At 40.2% G+C, this 25,447-nt stretch overlaps 1 protein-coding gene across 2 annotated transcripts; it reads right to left on the bottom strand.

Moving 5' to 3' along the window:
* Positions 1-436: 436 nt before the first annotated feature.
* Positions 437-25,147, bottom strand: tle5 (TLE family member 5, transcriptional modulator). Of its 2 annotated transcripts, none has more exons than XM_053634898.1 (7): positions 24,731-25,147; positions 11,684-11,772; positions 7,773-7,836; positions 6,599-6,643; positions 5,035-5,097; positions 4,039-4,113; positions 437-2,078 (listed from the first exon to the last, which is right to left on the bottom strand). In XM_053634898.1, exons 1-7 carry the CDS (start codon positions 24,755-24,757, stop codon positions 1,848-1,850), a joined length of 594 nt encoding a protein of 197 aa, XP_053490873.1. In that variant the 5' UTR covers positions 24,758-25,147; the 3' UTR covers positions 437-1,847. The 2 variants fall into 2 exon arrangements, with proteins under 2 accessions (XP_053490873.1, XP_053490870.1); XM_053634895.1 differs by having other exon boundaries at positions 437-2,081.
* Positions 25,148-25,447: the final 300 nt, after the last annotated feature.

Below are 25,447 nucleotides of genomic sequence, written 5' to 3' on the forward strand. Positions count from 1 at the left end.
ATCCTTGGCCCTCGTATGTCATGTGCTTTTTTTTTTCCTTTTTTTTTTGCATGCATGCATCTAACAGGGGAAATCTGCTAAGAGAAAGTGCTTCTCGTTTCTCGTATACAATTTTTCCACCATATTATTTCTCCAAGTACCTCTAAGAAAAACAACACAATCAAACACAAATCATTTTTTTTTACCAAACTGACAGTAACAGATAATACCATAAAAAAAAAAGATTAGATTTTTTTTTTCAAACAGTTTGCCCCTTCACTTGGTGAGAGGGTTAGCTGTTCTGATTAATGATGCTAAATGCTCTCTGTCTATGACAGTGAGAAAAAAACAAACACACTTTCAGAATCCACACATTAAACAGTTATATATATATATATATATATATATATATATATATATATATATATATATATATATATATATATATATAAAAAGAGGGGTTGGACAATTTTTAGGTAATTTTAAGTCTAGCGAATATCATAACTAATCCAGAATCTCTCCGTTTTGCACTGCAGTGACCTCTGATTAACACCTCAAACAGTTTAAAGGAATATTTCGAGAAAAAAAGTAGAACAAATATATAAAATTTCCCCTTCATCCAAATGTAGTCTCTTTCATCCAAAACATACTGCATAACCACATATTTGCCTCAAAAGCATATGAAGAAATTTCAGTAATGATGTGGTTACAAATCTCTAACACTGGAGACTCCTTCCTTAAATGTTAAATAAACAGAAAGCTTCAAAATAATAATGATTACATGATGTATTTTTTGTTAAATAACAACACAGTCCTTTTAGTATTAGGTTTCTGCGTATACAAGTCCCTGTGCAAGTTGTTACCATAGAAACGATAACTTGCCTTAAAGCCAGAACTACTGTTAGGACAAAGCATGTCTTGCCCTAATCTCTAAATAACAGAATCCGGCATGAACGCTGAAACACAGACACATGGTAGGTGGCATTGTAGCAGAAACCTGGAATTCAGTTTGTGAATATGGACTTTCCTTCCATAAAACTGTTCATTAAAGGAGACCACATATCTTAGTGGTGTTGTTTGGGGCAAATATGTGAATACTTGAGAATGTGTTTACGCAAAAGATTTTGGGTGAGACAGACTTACATTTTTTTTTTTAAAGTTATGTTAATGTGCTAGCTAATGTCCAGTGCAACACTAAAGAATCAAATGATAGACTAAACCTTTCTTGTAAATGTAAAAAAAAAAGAAGAAAAAAAAAGTTAAAATATTCCTTTAAAAAGGTCAGTGAGTCACTTTATTCTAACTCGCTGTAAGCCGTTTTAACTGTTATTTATAGAGGTAAACTACACGCATACCAAAAATGCTGCAGAAAATAAAGCATGCGTTCTACAGTTCACATACTACTGCTGACCTTCATTACGTTCGTTTCTTTTTCTCTTCATTCTGTCAGCGATAAATGTGCTCCTTCAAAGGTGAAGGATAAAAGAATCTCTTCAGGAGAAAGAAAAGTAGGGGAAGATAAAACTGTGCTCAAAGAAACACTGGTGGTGCCTCAGTGGAGCTTGATGGCCATGCTGAGACGAAGCAGAATATGGAATACATAGTACATAGAGATATACACATATACACTCTGAGAGAGGTGCCAGAAAAATAACTAAATATATAGGAAAAATATTTATGGAAAAAAAAAAGAAAAAAAAAGATGGACTGCTGAATATAAAGCTAGTGGAACGATCAAGAACAGATTATCAAGATCACAATAGCAATTTACAGCAATGAGGGGAAAGAGAAAGAAAGACAATGCGCTTGTGCTGTAAGCGAGCACTGGAGGATGAGGTCACAGCCAATAGCAGACAGAGGAGCGACGTCTAGTCGGACTTGTCGGCGTCCTCGTCACGGTGGCTGTCCGAGGCGTCTCTGGCGCTCTTGTCCTCCTTGGCGAGCTGGGCCTGCGATGCCAGGATGCTGGAGAGGGAGAAGAGGGCGGAGCTGGAGGTGACGGTGGGCAGGCCGCTCGGCTGACTCAGGCCCAGGGGGAGAGGGGTCACAGGCAGGGCCAGCCCCTGCAGCTGGGAGAGTTGGTGTGCTTGAAGCTGCTGCTGCTTGGAGAAAAGAAGACTAATAAGTCAGACTTACTGACTTATTATAATGGGATATATTATATAATTTCACTCTTCACTTAAAGACTTGACAGTCTCAGTTCTGTTTAGCAAGCCGACTCCTTCACTATTTGTAGACTATGATCATTATCACGCTGTGACTACCTGGGGGTTTTTTTCCTATAAAAAAACAAAAACGCAACAGGTCACTGTGACATCTACACCCACATCAAACTGCTGCAGATAACAGGCTTTCAACAGGTCACAGCAAGTCCTCGTTTCTCTTCACAGGTCTCATGCTTACTTTTTTCAGTCTGCTCCATTCACATTACAATCTTCATTGCACAATTCAGATATTATTTCTCAGTTCAGATCTGTCTATCGTGATGGGTCACATTCCTAACTGGAAATGACCCACATTCATCTGTCTTTAATAAGAACGCGCCTATCCCAAAAAGCCCTGCATGTACACTTGCAATTCAGACACTACTCTGTGTTGGTCGGTTACTTCCAATATTGCTTTAATCGATTACAGTAAATCACCCATTTCTCCATCCTTCCACCGAACATGGTCCCTGACATTGCTGTCCTTCATTGTTGCTTTGCCGTGATGCAGATACCAGATGATGCCAACGGCAATTATATGTGCATGAATGTTCGAGAAAATCCATGTGAATTCCAATCTGGCCATTTTCATTATGGTCGCACGGCCACATATCAGATACGTATCCAATCCAGGACCACAAAGGAAAGTGTCTCAGGTGTGATTCGATAAGATCTGATTTGTGTGTCCACACAGTCCTGAAAATAATCTGATCTGTGTCATATTAAGCAGAACATCAGATCTGTATCACTTCATCCTGGTAATGTGAACGTAACCAATGTGTTTTTTGGGGTGCGTATTTCTTCTGCCGAGACAACACAATGAGCATTTCCACACATTCCACAGCACGAAAGATACACTTAGCGCAGCCACGATTTAATCTGTTTGGAGGTGATACGGTCAGCTTTTTAACATTGAAAGGCCAAGCCTCCATCTCCGACTGACAGGCACAGATGCCATGCCTCCTTAATTGGGACACATAGGCACAGATGCCACGTCACTTCACGAGTCCTTCACTAGCACTAGGACAAAGCAGGAAATGTGGGCGGGGACAGAAATGCACAATGACAAAAGAAATTTAACAGATGACCTTTCTGTACACTGGTAAAGGTACCGTCCTTTTGTTTCTTATTAGTGTATCGATGTCACAGATATATTATATATATATGAAATACAAGCTTCTGTCCCCTCACCACTTCTGCCAGTCAGCAAAACTAAAGTCATTACATCTACTAGAACCAGCACGCCCTCATGAACACATTTATAAATTCACACATCTCTTGCTGTTTGTGAAACCTCTGACTCTCAGAAAGTCTCCAAGGACATTACCCAGCTCTGAACTCTGCTTTCTGCTTCCCGTTTTAAAGCCTTTTTAAATGTTTGTCTCAGCTCAAAAGGGCTATAAGAACCAGAAACCACTGTAGTGAAGGCAATTAGCTATATCTTCTTCAAAATAATAGCGAGGTGAGTGTCTCATCCTTTATTAAGTTGTATACAATTGTTTCCTCACTGCTCACAGAAAGGGCATTAGCATACGCTCAAACAAACCTACTAGCATACAGCGTATACGTAACAGCCTAATGGCAGAGTAGCTTGCATACTTTCACACTAACAATACTAACATACTCTTACAGCAGCATACTTCCATACTACCACAATATTATATACTAGAATATTTGGCGAGCATACTAGCACACTAGTCTGCCTTTGTAGTTTTACTCACCTGTGATAAACATTTTTTAATCTTTACAGTTTGAGAAAAAAAAAAAAAAAAAAAAGAGCATTTATGCTGGTCCACCATCCACTAGTACAAAGAGCATGAACAAACAGACACAGACACTCCTCCTCTATCCTTACCCGTATAATGGAGTTCATCTCTGGTGGTGTGACCTGCTTGGCTCTCTCTATAGCTCCCAGGACCTGCTGCTGGTGCTTTAACACAGTAACACACCACACAAGTCATATCACAAACTGCATGTGTCCTGCATATCCCCTGTGTCTATCCATACATCCATCCCACCATTCATCTCCCCACATATATATACATCCATCCATCCATCTATCCAACCCCCCACAATGTCCATCTATCCATCTAACCTCCACAATACCCATCCATCCCACCCACATATCCATCCATCCCACCTCCACAACATCCATCCATCCATCCATCCATCCCACCACATATCCACTCATCCAACCCCCCACAATACCCATCCATCCCACCACACATATCCATCCATCCCACCTCCACAACATCCATCCATCCATCCCACCACACATATCCATCCATCCCACCTCCACAACATCCATCCATCCATCCCACCACATATCCACTCATCCAACCACCCACAATATCCATCCATCCCACCACACACCAATCAATCTACCTATCCCACCACACACATCCATATATACATTCATACATGTCCATTCTACCACAAATTTCCATCAATCTATCCATCCCACCACGCACATCCATATCCACACCTCCACTCATTCATACATATCCATCCATCCATTAATTCCACCCCACATATTCATCCATCTATCCATCCAACCACACCCTCCCATACAACCACACACACGTCCATTTAGACATCCATCCACACATATCCACCCCACTACATATATCCATTCATCCATCCATACATACTCACCCACGCTCACATCAACACAGCACTCAATATTTACAGAGTTACAAGCAGAAAAATCAATGCATTCCTTGCTGTGAGTTTCACAGGAACTGAGGTGCTTATAAAACTTCAATATAAGAAAAATAAAATTCAGAAAGTGCTAACAGATGATGCTGGGTGTGATTAAATGGGTTGTGGATGTGCAGCCATTGTTCAGTACCTCTTGAGACAGGTAAGGCAGGACTTGAGCACAGATTGCATTTAATCTCTTCACAATCTCTGCCTGCAGGGGGAACACACACACACACACACACACACAGATTCTAATCAAGTGTGATATGGAATAGGGCAAGTTTTATTTGACTGAAACAATTACAGCTAAAGCAACAATTACAATTACTAAGCAAAAACAATTACTAAGCATAGATGTTCTTTCTGTCAGTCAAATGCATACAGTATATATTTGGATCAATAGTATACATCAGATCAGTATTTGCTGATATTCAAGGTTTCATTGTCAATACTGAAAAAAAATCCCAACAGTATTGTGCCATCTCTTCTTTCATGTACATCCAAAGCATGGACATCCTGTGGGAAAAGGGTGAGATGGTTGCTGTGCATGCCAGGAGTATGTAATCTACAACTGCTAGAAGAAGTGGAAAGAGGACAGGGTGTGGAGGAAGAAAAAGCAAAGAAACGCCAATAACCCTGTTTCAGTATAATCCTGGCACAATGCCTTGTCACACTGGCACACTGCACAGCATGAAACAGGAACATCAGGAGAGGGAGGGGGGGAGAGAGAGAGAGAGAGAGAGAGAGAGAGAGAGAGAGAGAGAGAGAGAGAGCGCAAGAACGAGAGAGAGACAGAGAGGGTGATAAAGGAATTGCCTGAATACAAAAAACACTGGGTTCTTCTTTGCATTCATTTCAGGACTCCCCTTCACCTTTCTCTCACTCCCTACTACAGCCATTCTGCACACACACACAAACACACACACACACACAGCTGCCTGCATGCCTTCCCTCCCATATTTTTCTCCTGTCCCCCAACGAGCCTGATGAATTGTGCTGGAGGCGGATACGGTGTGGGACTGGATTCCTGACAGCATGTTCAGGAAGGATGAAGATGCTGTCACTGTAAAGCATCGTAAATCGCTGTACGTGGTCCCACAAGGGCACAGTCGATGATAAAACAGTACAAGGAGCAGTGGACATCAACGTCTAGGCCAAAGCCAACGTGCATTCACTTAACAATAATCTTCATGGCTTCTCATCGCAAGAATGTGCGTCTACAATGCAGTCCATCAATAATAATTTTTTGTTGTTTTGGGGTTCTGCCCTACTACAATGGATTTGGCCCAACTGATGTATTGTTTGCCCAATAAATTCATATTTACTGGGATTTAGTAAAAATCAAACAATAAAGCATTGATACTTTAGGAAAAGCACATAAATGAATTGGTCACTATTCTGAACAACCAAACACACTGTAGAGACATTATTTCTTGTGTGGGAAACTAGTGATCTTAACAAGTAAATAACATGAACACTCAGTGTTTAAGTTATAAAGAACTGCCGTTCACGGGACAGTTTTTGGGTTTTTGCACCATTCTGTGTAAATGCGGAGTCTGTTGTGCATGAAAATCTCACGGGATCAGCAGTTTCTAAAATAACTGCATGAATGAGCAATTGTACAGGTGTTCCTAATAAAGGGGCCAGAGACTGTACACATTAAACATTTTATTATTGATAAAGGTTGATTCATAGGAGGTGAGAGCACTTACTTGCTTGTGCATTTCAATGTTCAATCCGTAGGACATCTCATAGTACTATAAAGAGATAATGGTATTAGTGAAACATCAACATTTTCACATGTACAAAAAAAACCCCTGAAACTGTCAATTCTTTAACAAATACAGTAGGGGTGTGTGTGTGTGTGTGAGCATGCATGTTTCACATGAACAGTCCTTTAGTACATAATACAATACTTATATATATATATATATATATATATATATATATATATATATATATATATATATATAAGTATTGTATTATGTACTAAAGGACTGTTCATGTGAAACATGCATGCTCACACACACACACACACACACACATATATACACACAGACACACACAGAGACAGAGACAGAGACACACACACACACACACACACACAGAGACACACACACCGATCTATTGTAGCTTGGACAAGGGAAGGGCACAGGAACTCGATAGGCTATTACAGGGAGGAGGGGAGAGCCGGATGATGGCGTGAGAGCAATACTGCACAGATTAGATCAGATTAAACTGCTGGGTGGTTCAATTAGAGGAGCAATATCAGAGAGCAACATGGAGCTCAGGCCAGCAAAAATGAGATTAGAGAACTGGGGGGGGGGCAGAGTGCAGAAAGAAAGGGAAGGAGAGAAAGTGTAGAAAGAAAAGACAAAATAGCAAGCAAAAGAGAGAAATCAGAAGAAGGGAAGAAAAGCAATAAAGCAGAAAGGAAATGTAAGAGAGAAAGAGATAAGATGAAAGCAGGAACCTAGGGAATATGTCAGTGGGTGGAAGGCTGGAGAATCTGAATCTGAGAAGGCAAGCAGCCTGGGGCTAAGCAACGCCCCTGCCTCAGATCCTCTCGCAGCTTTTGTCCTGCTCCAGTTCTTGCTGCCCACTTTCTGTTCCTACACCTGATCCAGTGCAACTCCATATAACTGCTCCACCCCTAAACCTGCCCCTGAACCACATCGAACACCTACCCCAGCAGCACTCCCTATACCTGCACCAAAAATACTCCTTGTTCCTGCACCAAGAACCACTCCTTGTACATGCCCCTGGTCCTCTCCCTGACCCAGCTCCTGGCCCTGTTCCTCAACCTGACCCAGCTTCATCACCTCTCTCTGCTCCAGGTCTGCTCCAGCTCTAGATCTGGAAACAGGCTGCAGTGGTAGCACTTACCATGATATAATGACGCTGCATCTCCGACTTCTCACTGGCCAATTTGTCACATTCTAGCTTTAGACTGCAGGGAGAAAAAAAAAAAAAAAAAGAGTTTGATTATTTTCAAAAAGAACAGAGTTAGCCTTTTCTCATTTTTTCATGCTGGAAAGTGAAATATTTAAAATAAGAATAGATAAATTATTAAGTCAGTATTACTTCCTGTTAGAGTTTTCCTAATAAATAAATAAATAAATAAATAAACAAACAAACAAACAAACACAAAATCAAACTTCACTGAAGGCATGACATCTATCATCGTGACATCTACAGTGCTGCAAAAAAGTATTTGCCCCCATCCTGATTTCTTCAGTTTTTATGTACATCTCATACTAAATAGTTTTAGATCTTCAAGCGAAATACAACATAAAACAAGGGCAACCTGAGTAAACACACAATACACTTTTTACATATTTATTTATTTATGTTACTATTGAAGCAAAAAAAAAAAGGTTATCCAAAAACCTATCACCAATGTGAAAAACTATACTGCCCTCCACTATTATTGGCACCCTTGCTAAATATGAGCAAAGAAGGCTGTGGAAAAATTGTCTTTATCGTTTAAACTTCTGATCTTTTGTTCAAAAAAATTCACAAAAATACTCTGCTCTCATGGATATCAAACAACTGCAAACACAACACAGGTTTAGCCAAAAAAAAAAAATGTTAAATATAGGTGTGTAACAATTATTGGCACCCCTATGAATTCATATGAGAGAAATATATTTGAAGTATATACCCATTGATATTTTGCATTTTTTAGTACACCTGGGTGACTAGGAACAGGAAATTGTTCAACCATGACTTCCTGTTTCACAGGGGTATAAATATTAGGTAAGACATAGGCCAAATTCCCAAATTCATAACAATGGGTAACACCAAGGAATATAGATGTGATGTGTGGCAAAAGGTTGTTGAGCTTCACAAAATGTTCAAATGTTATGAATCAACCTGGAACTGGACATGGATGGTCTCAACGCATTGTGAAGAGGATGGTTCAAGTGGCCAAAAAATCAAGGTCCTGTCATGGTCATCCCAATCCCCGGATTTGAAACCCATAGAAAACCTCTGGGGTGAACTGAAGAGAAGAGTCCTCCAGCATTTGAAGGTTCTGGAGAGATTCTGTACGGAGGAATGATCTCAGACCCCTCACCATGTATTCTCCAACCTCATCACGGATTATAGAAGAAGACTCAGAGCTGTTATCTTGGCAAAGGGAGTTACCACAAAGCATTGTCTAAAAGGGTTCCAATAATTGTTGCACAACTATATTTAACAAAGTTTTTTCTTTTGATAAACCTGTGTTTTGTTTGCATGAGAGCAGAGTATTTTTGTGATTTTTTGAAAAAGAAGAAAAAAAAAAAGGTTAAGCAATGAAGACAATTTTTCAGTCTTCTTTGCTCATATTTAACAAGGGTGCCAATATTGAGTAATATTATTATTATTATTACTACTACTACTAATATTAGTGGAGGGCACTCTAATTTCCCCCTTAAGCTTAAAATCTGGTCGTGCCACCTTTAGCAGCAATAACTACAACCAAACACTTCTGATAACTGGAGATCAGTCTTTCACTTATTTCTAGGACTAGGACTTACTCCTACACTTTAGATCATTGTCTTGCTGTATAATCCAGTTGCGCTTGAGTTTCAACTTACGGACTGAAGACCGGATATTCTCCTTTAGGATTTTCTGGTAGAGAGCAGAATTCATGTTTCCCTCAATTATTACAAGTTGCCCAGGCTGTGAAGCAGCAAAGCATCCCCACACCATCACACCTCCACCACCATGCTTGATCGTAGATATGATGTTCTTATTGTGGAATTCTGTATTTGGTTTACGCCAGATGTAACGAGACCCCTGTCTTCCAAACCGTTCCATTTTCGACTCAATCCACAGAGCATTCTCCCAAAAGGTTTGAGGATCATCAAGGTGTGTTTTGGCAAAATTCAGACGAGCCTTAATGTTCTTCTGGGTTAGCAGTGGTTTTCACCTTGCAGTGTCTTTCTGATAGTGGAGTCATGAACAGTGACCTTTATTGATGCAAGAGAAGCCGGTAGGTCCTTTTATGTTGTTCTTGGCTCTTTTGTAACTGCCTAGATAAGTAGGCAGCAGGCAGTGGTAGCTCAGTTGTTAAGGTGTTGGGCTACTGTTCGGAAGGTCATGAGTTCAAACCCCATCACTGCCAAGCTGCCACCGTTGGGCCCTTGAGCAAGGCCCTTAACCCTCAACTGCTCAGACACTTATAAGTGTAAAGCGCTCTGGATAAGGGCGTCTGCTAAATGCCACTAATGTAATATAAAGTAATGTACACTGCATCTGGAAAGTATTCACAGCGCTTTGCTTTTTCCACATTTTGTTATGTTACAGCCTTATTCCAAAATGGATTAAAGTCATGGTTTTCCTCAAAATTCTACAAACAATACCCCATAATGACAATGTGAAAGAAGTTTATTTGAAATCTTTGCAAATTTATTAAAAATAAAAAACAAAAAAGCACATGTACATAAGTATTCACAGCCTTTGCCATGACACTCAGAATTGAGCTCAGGTGCATTTCCGGATGCACTGTAAATGAGTAGTTGCTGTGCTCCTGGAGAAATTTTGGGAGGTTGGCCACTTCTGAGAAGGTTCTACTGTGCAGAGTTTTTCCATTTGGAGATAATGGCTCTCACTGTGGTTCTTTGGAGTCCCAGAGCCTTTGAAATAGCTTTGTAACCCTTCCTAGACTGATGTATTTCAATCACCTTCTTCCACATCATTTCTGGAATTTCTTTCAACTTTGTCATAGTGTGTTACTGGGTAAGACCTTTTAACCAAGTTCATACTGTTGAAAAAGTTCTATTTAAGTGTTGATTTGATTGAATAGGGTTTGCAGTAATCAGGCCTGTTTGCAATTTAGTATGAGATATATACAAAAACAGAAGAAATCAGGATGGGGCAAAAGCACTGTAAATTGTCATGTATGGTATATCCTTCCTCACAGATTGGTTATTAAAAAAAAAAAAACATAAATAAATAAAAAAATACAGCACCCTAACATACATTGGAGGTTGTCATAGCGACCATCCTCCATGCTGCCAGGCTACCTGTGATTGGCCATGGCAGCCCCTGATTGGCTGTGGCCGCTAGATACTTTGGAGGATGCTGGTGGAGGCAAAAAAAAAAAAAAAAAGGCAGAAAAAACTACAGTGATGTAGTTTTATTGCTGTTTCTTTCCGCCTCCAAATCGCTTCTGCTGTCATCCTCATTTTGATTAATGTATTCCCCAATCTATTTACGCACATGTATGGGGGGAGCTACGGCCCTCCTGGGCTGTGGAGACAGCCCGTAGTACATTTCCTTTAAAAGGCTGTATAGATCACACGTGTATGAGAGAGAGAGTGCGAGAGAGAGAGAGACGCCAAGAGGCCTTGCATCTGGGATCTCAGCTAAAGTCAGTGGCAGGAGCGTGAAGGTCTGAATAGACACAGGAAGTGTGGGGCCCTGTTCTTCTAAACCGCTCACATGTAAAAGGGGGTTAAACGCCAGCTCTCTTGTTGTCATGGGAATAAAGAGGAGGAAGAAAAGCTGCCTTTAAAAACAAGACTGTGAAAGATGTGGGTCATGCTTTTCATGTTGCGTTGAGTTTTAAATCTTCTGTCTCTCAGAATTCAAAGCATCAGACAAGATCCATAAGCCAAAATATCCAGTAACCACTGTATCCCTAATTATGTGTGTTAAAATCTACGTTCTGAACATTATGAAATTTACTTGATATTAAAGTATGGAAGTTAATGGTAATGTGCAGGGAATACAAAAGAATATGTGAAATCTAGAGAGAGAGATTAAGACAGAAAGGGTAAGAAGAGAGAGAGAGGGGTAAGAAGCACCTGTGATATTGTGCTTGGAGGAACTGGAACTCGTCTTTAATGCGGTCACAGGAGTCTGACGTTGTGAACTTCAGCTGCTGTGATGAAGCCTGTAATCAAAGCATTAACATTCAGTCAGTCAGACGCCTTCACCCCCACTGCTCCAGTGGGCACACACACACACACACACACACACATATCTAGGCCCTGTTTCCGAACACACTTTAGCATGGTTAATGGCACGCCATTCAAAACAGCATTAAGAAATCGCACCACTTCCACAATTTCCACGAGGCTTGTGAAGAATATTACCCTCCAAAACCTAAATCACGTAGGAATTCTCATGTGGCAGACTGCTGCCCCCGCTACACCATAAACCTCTTCCAAGATATGAAAATTATGAAAAGAAAAAAAAAAATCCCTGTCAGTCAACCGTCAGTCAAAACAGACGGTCGCTAAATTCCAGTTGTATTACATGTGAGGCTTTTACAGCAGATATTATTTCCCTTGACACTGAAAAAAATTCCAGAAGGAGAAACAGGACAGATTATGACTTGAGAGATCTGGCTTCTTCTGCCATGGACGCTCAAGAACACCAGGTGCCATGCTGGCAGCAATCCCATAAAGTAAACAGGCGGCCCCTCGCATGTTTTTGACAGATTTTTATGAATACAGACTGCTTGGATTTCAGGAGAAGACAACCTTCAGAGTCACTTCTCTTTCATATAGTGCTTCGACACTGTGGGAAATGAACCATCAAGTCAAATTGAACCAAAAAGTTAATGAGATGAAGTTTAAGCACACGGGCAATCAAATTCAAGCCTCTGCTCTCATTAACAGTCGAGCATCCCGAGGGCCACATTACCCACTGTACTGCCCGAGGGTAAAAATCACCTTATTTCCTTCTGTAATCATCCGTGTATCTGAACTCTGGGCTTTAAAGGGCAAAAGAGGGTGAATGTGGAGGTGGGCAACATGATCTTAATTTACATCACAATATTTTCAATATACTGGCAATAATGCTACATATCACACTGTACACATTTTTGTGGACTTAAAAAAAAAAAAAAAAACCTCTGATGCAAAATTAATGTTACTGAAGTCATTTATGAAAGATGTCACGCAATGTTTTTTTTTATTTTATTTATTTGAACAGTCATGTAAACTCCAATAAATCCAAACAAATTCATAAAAAAATAAATATATTACGTGCTACACCAAAATCCATATTTGGTAGCTCCACCACCACTGTGCTTCCTGATTTATGGCAGACTTATGATTGATAAATGCTTGATTCTGATTGGTCAAAAGGTGTTGATTCATTTCCTATAGACCCACAGCTCTGACGATCACAGGGTTATTTTAATCCTCCTGTTCTAATATACACAACAACGTCCACAGGGACGTGTTTGGTGGATTCGCCATATAAATGGGTTTTAAAATATACTTTAAGGTTAAGCTACAACTTAAACTGTTTCTGACACAAGAAACAAGAAAGTCTTCAGGATGGAGGGCTTTGCACTTTGTGGTTTCCTGATAACATGACATGCTGCTCTTTTTTGTCTTCACATCAGAGATACCTTGTTTCATGGAAATTACACGACCATTAGCGAATCTATTAATGGATACGATGTACCTAAGATGTGTGGTTCTTTAATAAATGAATAAAAATTCATTGTTGGCAAAATTGCTTTGGTGTAAGGGGAACAAAACACCTTGAGACGTGCTGTTATAAGAAAATAATCAACTTCAGAGTGGTAATGTGTAACTCTGCATTGCATCAGGCTCTATCACAACACCCCGCCGTTGATTATTTCCCAATAACAGCACGCCCTCGTGTTTGATTCCTAACTAATGTAATCTTGTGGAGAGTGGCATGAAACTTTGGTTGACATTCACCTAACACTCGTACGTACGTAGAACGTACTTACTTTACGTAGAAAGTAAAACCTAGCCTTAAACGAGTCCGAACACCTGCTCTCAGAAACGCTGTGGTTGTATATGTAGCGGTTTTGCAACAAGTAACATATTAGGGCATTTTAGAGTTGCCAGCTGAGGTAGGAACATTTCTACTAGTTGGCAGATTTCTCCCAATGTTTTATTCAGCCATACCCCTAGGGCAAAGTGTAACAATAACAGCTAGAGGCTAAAGTCACAGCAAGGGTCATATAGCTTAACACGAGCTCAGTATGCAGAGTAAAGCGCAGTACTCATGTGCCTCTCCGCCAACCCGCAGCTCCATGACTGAGGCAGCCCAGGAAACTTAATTTCCTGAGGAACAGTGGGGTATGGAACCAGCTCGAATTCTCAGACGTTCACAGTCAATAGCCTCGGGTGAAGTATTGAGTGGTGGAAAGCTGCAGGTTGTGCCACCCACACAATAGTGGCCTTCAGTAATGGCTCTCTGGCCTGGCAGCTTTGGTAAACGAAACTCGGGATCAGCGCAATTCAAGGCTGGGTGCTACATAGAAAACGATCCAGAAAGCACGTAACAGAGAAGCCAGGAATCAGGCCATGAAAGAAAGCAAGAGTGTGGACTAACTGACAACATTCCAGGCCTTTAAAAGAAAAGTCTTTCACAAGCAGATGAAGAAACTTACCAAAGTTAACTCAACTTTTACTTCTCTCTCTCACTCTCTCTCAAACACACCTCAAAAAATAGGACAATCCCCTAATTTGATTCTTGCTATTCTGCTCTGCTCCTCTGAGATGCAATTAAAGCATTTAAAGGTTTTATGTGCTGCTGGGCAAATTGAGAATCTTCAGCAGCTAAATGAGATTCATCATTCGAGTAATTTTCTGTCAGCCCCTGACCCTCATCGCTTAACAGAAAGAAAAAAAAAACCCTAATAAACGGTTCCAAAAAAATTCCCTTTAAACCGTTGAACAAATCTGGGCTGAAAACAAAAAAAAAATCTGTGTTCGCAGAAGCGCTGTGTACAAAAACACAGGAGATTAATGTGAGGGGAGATAGCGATTCTTCGCATGACTGAGACCTCAATTCGTCAGCGGATCCATTCATATTCTAGCTCTCCCTCGATCTGTTTTACCCAAAGACAAAGCACAAGAGTACTACAGTTAATCTCACCTCTGTTCCTGCTCTCACACATGCTTTTCACCAGGTTTGTGGTGTGTGTGTGTGAACAGGAATGCTCATGGTAGAGCACCCAGAACTCTAAGTTCCCACCTCAATGGTTATCATCACTGAATATTTATTTGTGAGCTGGCAAATGACACAAGAAAACTGTCACTTTTTATATCAACTAACCGTCTTTCATAGCGCTTTAATACCTGCTCGAGCAAAAAAAAAAAGAGGACGCGATGTGCCTGTCAGTATAACGTTTGCTATAAATCTGCATTGCGATGTAGATAATAACGATTCTGAAATCGAAACGTATTTCATTCGTGATGACGAAACATTCGCATATCTAGGGCGATTTTACCCTCCCTGACTAAAAAAAACAAAATATTACAGACCTATGACAAATGGAGAATATACAATATAAAATCAGAGCGTAGAATGAGACTGGAGGCTTCCTGAGCTACTGCATGGGACGGCCCTGTAATCCAGTTGAGGGATGGAAAGCTAATCCTGTCGGGCATGAATTAGATTTGGATGATTATCTCCATGGTCGTGGACATGGCACACACCGTTTCCCTCTCCCTCTCATACACACACACGCGCGCACACAAAAAGATGCCATTACCCCACTTTACCATACTGAGCCACTCTGGTTTCTTGAAGATGCTTTAAATGAACACCTCAGGTTACTAGCATCATGTGACTTCATTCATCTGTTTTGTTTTGTTTTGATCCTCCAACACCATAGTTTTAGTTTTTTCTGCCAATACTGAAATAAAGCATACAAAAATGGCAAAATATGGGGTACAATTAGTTGAGAACAGCCATCATGTTTCAACGTAAAATTTAAATTCACATGTAGCCATATTAATGTCTTGCAATGATTTCCATGAAATAAATCAATAAGTATTTTTTAACTGATAGTAAAATGAATTTTTACCATCACTGGGACGGTCACCACCCGTTTCACTGAAAACGACTGGAAATGTGCTAGCTCTTTGTCCCACAAGCTTCATATCTGATCGGCTGCATTTTCTTTTCTTTTGAGCGCTACACCTCTATTGTAACATACAGACCAATACGTGTGTGGTATCTGGTACTATTCAATGCCTGCCACAATACATACACTTAAGTAGATCTGGACTATGTCTTGTAATTTTTAACACAATCTGTATTTATTTTCTTGTTATTGCAAATAAAATGCTTGGATGTTTACACAATCACAGCAGGGGGTATACCAATTGTATATGGTATGAGGGCATTACCAAGCTGGGATATGAAAAAAAAAAAAACAACAAAAAAAAACCACCAACCCAAACAGTTCCACTTGCATAAAAATCTGTGACACTCAAAAAAAAAAAAAAAAAATTCCATCACCATTACTGTAAAGGCTTGAGAAATGCCATCAAAAACAAAAGATAAAATTTCCCTTCAATATCACACAACTAAAAATTGCATATGAACTTTCCTGAGATTCTTACAGGGTTTGGTATCATACGTCACATGTTGTAGCTCAATGGTAACGGTTCTGCACTACAGCAGGGAGAGTTTAAAGTTCAGAGGTTTTTAGTTGAATGTGTGATTTATTCACCGCTGACGTACAAATTGCATTGTATAAATTTTTTTAAAAAGTTTCCGTATAATAAATGTAGATGTAATTATTCTGTTTATATACTGAACTTTACATCTTTACATAATAGTGAATACATTCCTGTTTTTTTGTTATATTTTCATTAATATCGTTACAATTCATGTCATAAATGCTTCAACAATACTGCAAATAAACCTGCTGTGCCAACAAAGCACGTCACACTGTTTGAGGGGGAAACGAGGCAGGACTATATGTTATGTGCTCTGTGTCATCAGATCACAGGTTTAGAGGGCAGACGCTGAGAGCAGACGCCTGGCTTGGTGTGATTTATTAGATTACTGACCGAGAGCCTTTGATCGTGACTGATGCTGTTTCAGGTCTTAAAAAGAGAGCGAGAGAGAGAGAGAGAGAAAAAGAGAGAGAGAGAGAAATAAATCCTCAGGTCACAACCTAAAGATTACTCCCGGCCCATGAAACGACAATAAATCAAACATTAAATCAACAACGCGACTCAGAGCTTGAAGCTGAAATAATGTGTGCAATCACGTCTCTGAAAGCCAGTGCCAGGCAGAATGCAGATAAACTCAAACAAAGAACAGATATTCATAGCTAAACGCTGTATTAGCATCCCACACGGCGACCTCCTCCTCTGGGATTTGCCTGTACGCAGCAGCAGGCTGTTGATGAGCTCCGGGCGGTGCTCTGGTAAGCTCCTGTGTTTCCTTTTCTAAACAGGGATTACATGGCAGCATGATCGCTTAGAATTTAGACAAAACAAGGCCTGGAAATGGGTTAAACAACTAAAACTGCTCTCAACTATGATCATGGCCTAAACAACTCGGCGTGTCCTTCAAACCAAATAGAACATTGGCCGGCCGTGTCCTTATAACACGTTATATAAGAGCATTCACCTCCACCTAATGAGCCAGGAATAGGAAACTCATCTTTTATGTACATTCACAGTGAAAGACTAGTACAGAGACGGGGGTGGGGGTTATTCGGGGACAAATCAGCCTGACTGCTTGGGACAAGAGGAATACAAGTCAGGGATATTACTTATTCATAGTTGTCCACAAGCAGGCTCAGTAGGCTAGCGGTCACCAGCATTCAACAACCAGAGAAAGGAAAAACCTCGCTGTTCACTTTCAGAAAACCAAAGCTTTTATTTGGTATGTATATTAAACAGAATGTGCTTAATGCTGCTTGATGCTGTAACTATACCACATGCTACATATATCGGCTAGGACTAGTCTGATTAATTACCACGGCCAGATGAGTGACGGTCTTTTGAGAATCAGGAACATGCATAATGAAAAAGAGGAAAAGAAAGTACAGTGCAAATCTGTCAAAGCACAACATGCTGTCACCACACGGTTAAACACTGGCCAGCAACTTGCTGACTTCTGGTCAAGGGCGTAAACATGATGTGCTACCTCACATACATTCTTACAAGAGGGTAATGATGGCTCCCAAGTTGCACAACAGTAAACCATTCCTTGTAGCATCGGCTGAACGCGAGTCGAATCCCGGTGATGCCACAAACATCTTCAACAGAGCAAAACTGGTCATGCTGTCTGGGGTGGAGGGGTGGCATACTCCCCCCCTCCTGTCAATCACAGCAACACTAGCCAATTGTGGGCATCCGTGAGCTCATGTATGTGGAAGAGGATGGATAGCGCTTTCCGTCAATTGTGTTGCACTGTTCTGGGGTGCAGCAAGAGAAGCAGTTTGAAAAGATGCAGTTGGCTGGTTTCACATGTCTTGGGGAAGCTCATGTTTGCCTTCAACCTTTCCTGTTAGTAGTTGTCGTATGATCGGGGACATATGACTGGTGCAGGGGAATTGAGCAAGACCAAACTAGGGAGGAAAAAAGGGGGATGGGAGGAGGGGGCATTGCTAAATGGTCTGTGCACATTTTGTTTTTCGTTTGAAAATTAAAATGGGAAACCAAGGAAAATACAATAGTAAATGAATTCATTTTAAACTTGCTTTTAATTAATTTCTACTTGTTTCCCCAAACAAAGTACAGAAATCACTGCACAACACATCAGCGTGAACAGAGTCGACCTGCAGGCAGGCTACACTCTGGTTAAGATGTGTACTCTGGAACCTTGTCCTTTTTTCATAAAAGTTATTATAAGAATGGGTTCAACACGTGCAGAAATCATTTGTGTGATTAAAAATGAAAAATAATTGCAGCACCTGAAACATCATGTTGTTGTATTGTTTTCAGTCGCCATGTTGTCCTCCTTTACCATCAGCCTCTTGCAGTTTTTAAAACGCATGCATTGATCGATATTGGCAGTACATCAGGCACTAAAGGAAATCAGTAATCTCTCTATCTCGCTCTTAGCTACTCAGTAATAAACGTCTGGGTCATTCAAGACTGTTCATTAATTTCTGACCCAAAATGAATCTGAAGTTATGAAACAACAAGCAGTGGAGAAATTCAAGAGCTTCTTGTAACAGCTATAGTTTCAATTATAAAAGCCTATAAAATATAAGCTATGCGTCACATATTTCGTTTAAAACCCAGCACTAGTTCCTTTACACCATATTGAGGTCGAAACTGGTGCACAACAATCACAAAGCTGCCTACTGTTAGACAAACGGCAGCGACGTGAGCTATTGTTTATCAGATGCAGCAGCCTGTGGCCTGATTTCAAATAAGGTGAGAACAATAAAAATAACTAGCAAAAAAAAAGTCAGTGCTGTAGGTCAGACTAATGGGTTGGCTAACAGAACTGTGGAGAACCCTGCGTATATGGTTTACTGCTCCCATATCAGTGGTTCAGTGAGTGAGAACTGAAATACAGCTGTCGAACAGCAACGCAGTCATAAAAACAGACATTAAAACATACTAGGTCTCTGGAACATGTTCATCTGTTAATCACTGTCATGTAAATTGCACATTTTCTGCATTTGTTTTACTAAGTTATGAATAGTCTTTACACAGACTTATATTACTACCAAAGAAAATGAGATTTCTAAAACAATTGTCTGTTGTTATTCATCAGTTTTTTAAATTCAAACCGCCTTCTCGCTCTTTTTCTACTGATGAGGTAACAATACCCAATCTTCGACTGCTCCAGGATTTTCCACCTCGTAACTGCCAGGCTTCAGTCAGCAATATTAATCTGCTTTTAGCACCAAAAGTCTGCTGGTCATGAACGAAGAACTGGTCACGCCAGGGAACTGTTACTTCTTGAACAACTTCTCGCCCACTATTAAAATAAAACCTTAAGACTGTGGGTCGTTTGAAATTCCATGCATCCATCCTATCCCAGGGGACTCGATGAAGGAGGCGGGGGACGCCCTGGACGGGGTGCAAACACATCGCAAGGCACAATCACACATACACTGCAGAGAATTTGGAAATGCCAATCAGCCTACAAGGCATGTCTTTGGACTGGGGGAGGAAACCGGAGTACCAGGAGGATAGAACTCTGCAAAATCATCCATAGGTTCACACATTACTAAATTTCCACACTGATTCTGCGATGTTTTGGATCTTGAAATGCCAAACAGTTCATAAAAAGATTTGATGGTTCCCTGAACCAGCACCGGGATCAGCACATTGTGGGTTCGTCTGTTTTACGATCATATATGATATGATATTTTTGCCCATATTTTAAGAGTTGTTACTCATGAAAAAGTCATCCTGGAAATGTAACTTATTAGCTCACCATGGTAGGCCAAATATGAGACCACTCAGGGTTACTTTACCAAAAAGCTATGTTCGAGATGTGATGCTTCAGCATCAACGTTAGTCTATGGGGAAAGGAAAAATCAAACAGGACAGTCAGAGACTTAGTGTAAAGTCGCTGCCTTTTTAGCTGAAGGGCTCAGATACAGCGCATCACTGCACACAGTTACAGCTAAGAGCCATTCAGGTCAGTCTAAGTAAACACCATCTTTGTCAAGAACGGTGAAAAGTCGTTGCTATGGAGCCACGCTGCCGTGGTAATAACGCCCTTCTCTTCTTCATCATCATCTCCTGTGGCCAGGGTTCAGGCAGGCCAGACTCAAGATAGTGATTTATGAGATCCTCTTCTGCCCTTAGAGCTGGGACGAAGCTGCCTGAGCCATTTATTACTCTCAGCATTTTCACAAATTCAGTAATCATAGTATATCTGCGTTACAAGCAAACATTTCCGGTTATCAATGGATCATCAAATTACTACTAGAGATCTATTGTACTGATAAGAGCAGACATTATAGTTCTATACCCTGTGATTATTATGCAAAATCAGCTGTGTTCACGCAGCCTGGAAAACCAGAGGCACCTTCAACATCTGAATGTGTATTGAAATGTAAAACTCGCTCTTAATCACGATTCATAAGCGCAGCTGCACAACTCAATGCGCATTAATCAAAAGTGCGGGTTGGCCCTGTGCAATTAGTGGATTGTGGAAGTCTCCAATTAATTTATAGTTGAATACCTGCTGCATCGTAACCAAGCGTTTCGTGTTACCAAACGGCACTAGGTGACAAATTAATGCAGCAACAGGTCACAGGAGATTTGGTTGGGAATGCTTTGAAAGCATAACAACCTACTGTTGCCGGTAGGCTAAAGAGGGCTTTTAATTAAACTTTTCCTTTAAAGTAGTCCCTGAACATGTAACTCTAAATCATGGACCACAGGCTTGTCACGGTACCAAAATGTCAGTAGTCGGTACCAATACCAGTAAAATTCCACGGTACTCTGTACCAATTTCGGTACCAAAGCAAAACACAAAAACATTCTAAAAGAACAACACACTATTTTATTAATAAAGTTAAATATCAATATAAAATGTATTTTTAAAAATGCCATTCTGTATATATCAAGTATTTGATTATTAAAGCTACTAGAGTTATCCAAACAAGAGCAGAAATGTTTTTCTGAATGACTGATATTAAAGACAAACAGTGCTAGCCACACATCGATTATTTTCTAACACATTTTCAGATATATCGCTCATCAAAAAGCCTCTGGTGTATAAAATTACTAAACCCCATCATGTCCTCCCATTTATTTTACCCCAATAAAAGTGAAAGCATTAGATGGTTAATAAGGACTCCTGACCGTATTAGCGTTAAACGCGCGTATGCTAAACATTAACTAAACAAAAACGAGGATGTTTTCTGGCAATAAAACACTGGAATTACACTATGCTACAACATTCATAATGCAACTGCTTCCATCATTTTAAACCCACCTGCTTGAACCACGTGAATAAATACAGCGGATAAGCAGCCGCTCTTCCTGAAAGCATGGTTAATCTATCCGCATTGAAATTTTAGATGCGCGGCTTTTACACACTTAGCGGTAACAGCACCGAACGTGGAAATCGAGCGTCCGAGAGAAATACATGTATTCCGCTTACTATATAGTAGGTAAGTTTGCAGTTTCGGATGTAGCCATGGTAACCGGCGGAGCTGCTACTGCTTTGGCTCCAATGTCTTCTTGCTGCACGGTGCACCAATGTAAAGTTCCCGACTGAACACCTGTCAGGTAGCGCGTTAGTACTGGGTTGGTCCGGTACTACCGGTACTTATGAAAAGCTGGTACCGTCAACTTTTTTCTTTTTAGTAACGACTTGGTACCGAAGTACCGATACTTTTAACAACCTTAATGGTCAATATTCTACATGTGATTTATCTGCTATAAAACCAAATAAAATGTTTCACATGGCCTTTGAACATCTCTACACCTCTACTCTGTTTAAAAATACCAGGAGCTAGGGTTATGAATATACACAGTGTGTACAATATCTGATTGAAGACAGTTTTAGATTGTGCAATTTCAGCTGTACAGCTGTAGGTAATAGTTTGGGTAAACACTACATCTGCTGCAAACCTTTTTTTTTTTTTAATAACTTTTTCTGCAAATGGTAATGCACATTTACTTTATATTTGATTAACTTAAAACTTGAAAAAATAGTAATGATGGCATGTGCAAAGGTTTGGACATCATTCCAGTCGTAAAGTCTCAGAACTTAATTAACTTGTTTGGCCTTATCTGACTCATTAGGACTCATTACTCAGGGCAAGAAAATCATTAGGATTTATCAGCTGATCACAATTCCGGTGTGTTAAATAAATTCACTGAATCTTCACACCTTAGCGCTAACACTCAACAACTATGGGCTCCTCTAAGCGGCTGACTGATCTGAAAATGACCTGAAATGATCTGAAAATGGAGCTAACTGATGCCTACAAAACAGGGGAAGGCTATGCAAAGATATCAAAGTATTTCCAGCTCAGAAACAGCAGTTAAGGAGAACTGTGGAAGTCAAGGCAAGATCTGGAACACCAGGAAAACTCTCAGGCCCTGTTTACACGAGTGCGTTTTCAGTTTAAAATGCATAACTTTTGCTACAGTTACGCCTGTCATCTACACTACTCTGGCATTTTTGACCCTCGAAAACGGAGACTTTTGGAAACGCCGAAGACCCAGTTTTAGTTTGAAAACTCCGGGCTCGCGTTTCAGTGTAAACAGACCAAAACGAAAACTTTTGAAAACGAAGGCGTGGCTTCGCCCACATTCGCCCCCTGATTGGGTCTTCTGGATCATTGCGTATCCTTCCCTGATTTGTCAAGCCCCTACCACATGACCATTACCCTACCTTGATCGTATACACAACACCACAGACACTGAACCGCAAGCTTTGCTGGATTTGTTGTCATTCTGAGCAGCCATTGTACAGTTAAATTCTGTATTTTATAATACTGCAGCTGCCTACATGCGCAAGAGGCAAGCTATGATTAGAGCAATCAACAACAAATCTCATTTTGAGTGGCGTAAGTCCTACATGGACCGCCAGTTTGGAGTAGCAGACAACTTCCTGTTTACACCTGTATGCGCATACCCAGTGTGCATGAATGGTCATGCGACATGCGTATTCGGTCGTGTAGTGTGGACGGAGATCGTTTCTGAAACACAGCAGAAACGTCAGTGTGGATGAGGATTGTTATCACCTTAGAACGCTGTTTTAAAAATGAAAACACACTAGTGTAAACAGGGCCTCAGAAAGGCAAAGATAGGACAGAGCTGCCCGTACGCTGGCCGTGACACTAAAGACCTGCAGGAAGGTTTTGCTGACACGGGAGTGGTGGAGCACGGTCCTACTCTGCAGTGTTGCTTGCACAAACATGATCTGCATGGAAGAGTCATCAGAAAGAAAACTTATCCATGACCTCATCACAAAATCTGCACCATCTGAAGTATGCAAAATAACATATAGCATATCCTGTAGACGGATAAAGTGAAAACAGAACTCTTTGGCCACCATCACCAAAGGTATGTCTGGAGAAAAAAGAAGTAGCTAGCATTCATATTTGAATTTATTTGTGTGTTCGATTTATTTGGCTAATTTCTAATTAATTGGAGTTACCTTGAAAACAAAATTACCAGCTTCTACGTGTATTGATCCGTCATATCACGATAACTAAGGTTGAGCAAAAACATGGCAAATAAATAATAAAATCAATCATCTCCTGATACAGGAATACTGAAATCTCTTTAACAGTTTTAACGTTTCAAAACTGAAAATCTTTAACATCAGATCAGCTTCCAGAGTGAGCAATTTCATTTAAAAAAAGAAGTTATAAAGATATGATACCCATATGATAATTTACTATTAACAATGATCATATTGCTCAGCCGTAATGAAGACTGAGTCTTTAACTATATTATCACACTGTATACTGGGTTTGTTTGTTCATAATTATTACATTATTATTACTAGTCGACGTTTTAACTACAGGAGATTCAACTTGTTTTATTTTTTGGTTTTTTTTATTTGATATTTAGCCATGTAGGAGTAATAAACACACACTTTTGTTCAGATTCTGTGAATAAAATGAGCTGATCATGAGGGTATAAACCCATCAGACTACCAATTACACAACTGCAGAATATTTACAGCAAGAAAAACCCAAACCCTGGAGCTCCTCAATATTTATCATTATTGTATTCCTGTTTAACAAATAATAAAAAAAAGGATTTAAAACTGAAGATTAGGGATGTGTGTATATAATAAATGTCTAATAACAACATTGTATTAGAGTTGCACTTACTCTGAAGTCTTAATGCGAAAATGCCTTTGTTTTATTTGTTTCAGGTCACACTCTGGTGCTTTAAAATACATTTTTTTCTGCTTTATAAATATTTCAAATGTATTTTCCATTTAAAGGGGCTGTAGGTGAAGCAGTTAAAAGCTAAACTGGGCTAAACTATGCTAGCTCATTTCATATACTGTACAATTAGAGGACTCATTAAAGTTCACCTGGAAGCGGACGCTAGCTAACTAGCTTACCAGGGTTATAACAGGTTAGTTAGCTGATTAGCTTCGCGGGCTAATGACATTTAACTATTAGCGTGCAGAAAAGAGCAAAAAAACACACTCACCGAGTGCCTGGATTGTGGAAACATCATGACAGTTTTCTGTTCAAATATCTACGCAGACCTTTTAGCCCAGCAAAGCGTCTGAAATGTGTTTTTTCCGCTTCTTTGTTCGTCGGTATATCGCGAATGGAGCAGGCTAAGCTAGCCCGCTAACACGGCACCCAAACAGCGCAGCAGCAGCAACAGCTTTGCTCCGATTACGAGGCTTCAGTCTGGTATCTGTAAGTGATTCCTCTTGGGGTATCATTCGGCGCTGGTGGGGAAAAAGCTCGCGAAGACGCCCCGAATAACGTCGTTTTCACTGCGGAAATGTTTCCTGTTTTCGCCTGCCAGCTCCCTTTTTAACCACAATCCTAGCAGCGCTGTTTCTCAGATGCGCTTCAGTGCTTCTTCACTGCGCTGGTGGGTTTGTGAAATGAAGGCGCCTGGATGTGAATACACACACACACACGCACACACACGTTCCTCATTTTGTCTGATTAAAACGGGGTACTACACAGAATGTGCTCCTTTTCTCTTTTTTTTGTCAACTAGAAATAAAGTTAAAAGTTAAAAAATAAAAATACATATAGTTTTTCCACATTTCCAGATAAGGGCGTGCGCCACTGCCATGATTTACCACAAGGAGGCGACAAAACGCTGTATCTCAATTAAGGCAAGACACTACAAGTACAAACAACAGTTTTGGTCGAATGTTATATATATGCATTGCATCTATAA

Source organism: Ictalurus furcatus, chromosome 10 (assembly GCF_023375685.1).
Source record: "Ictalurus furcatus strain D&B chromosome 10, Billie_1.0, whole genome shotgun sequence".
Classification (NCBI taxonomy): Eukaryota; Metazoa; Chordata; class Actinopteri; order Siluriformes; family Ictaluridae; genus Ictalurus; species Ictalurus furcatus.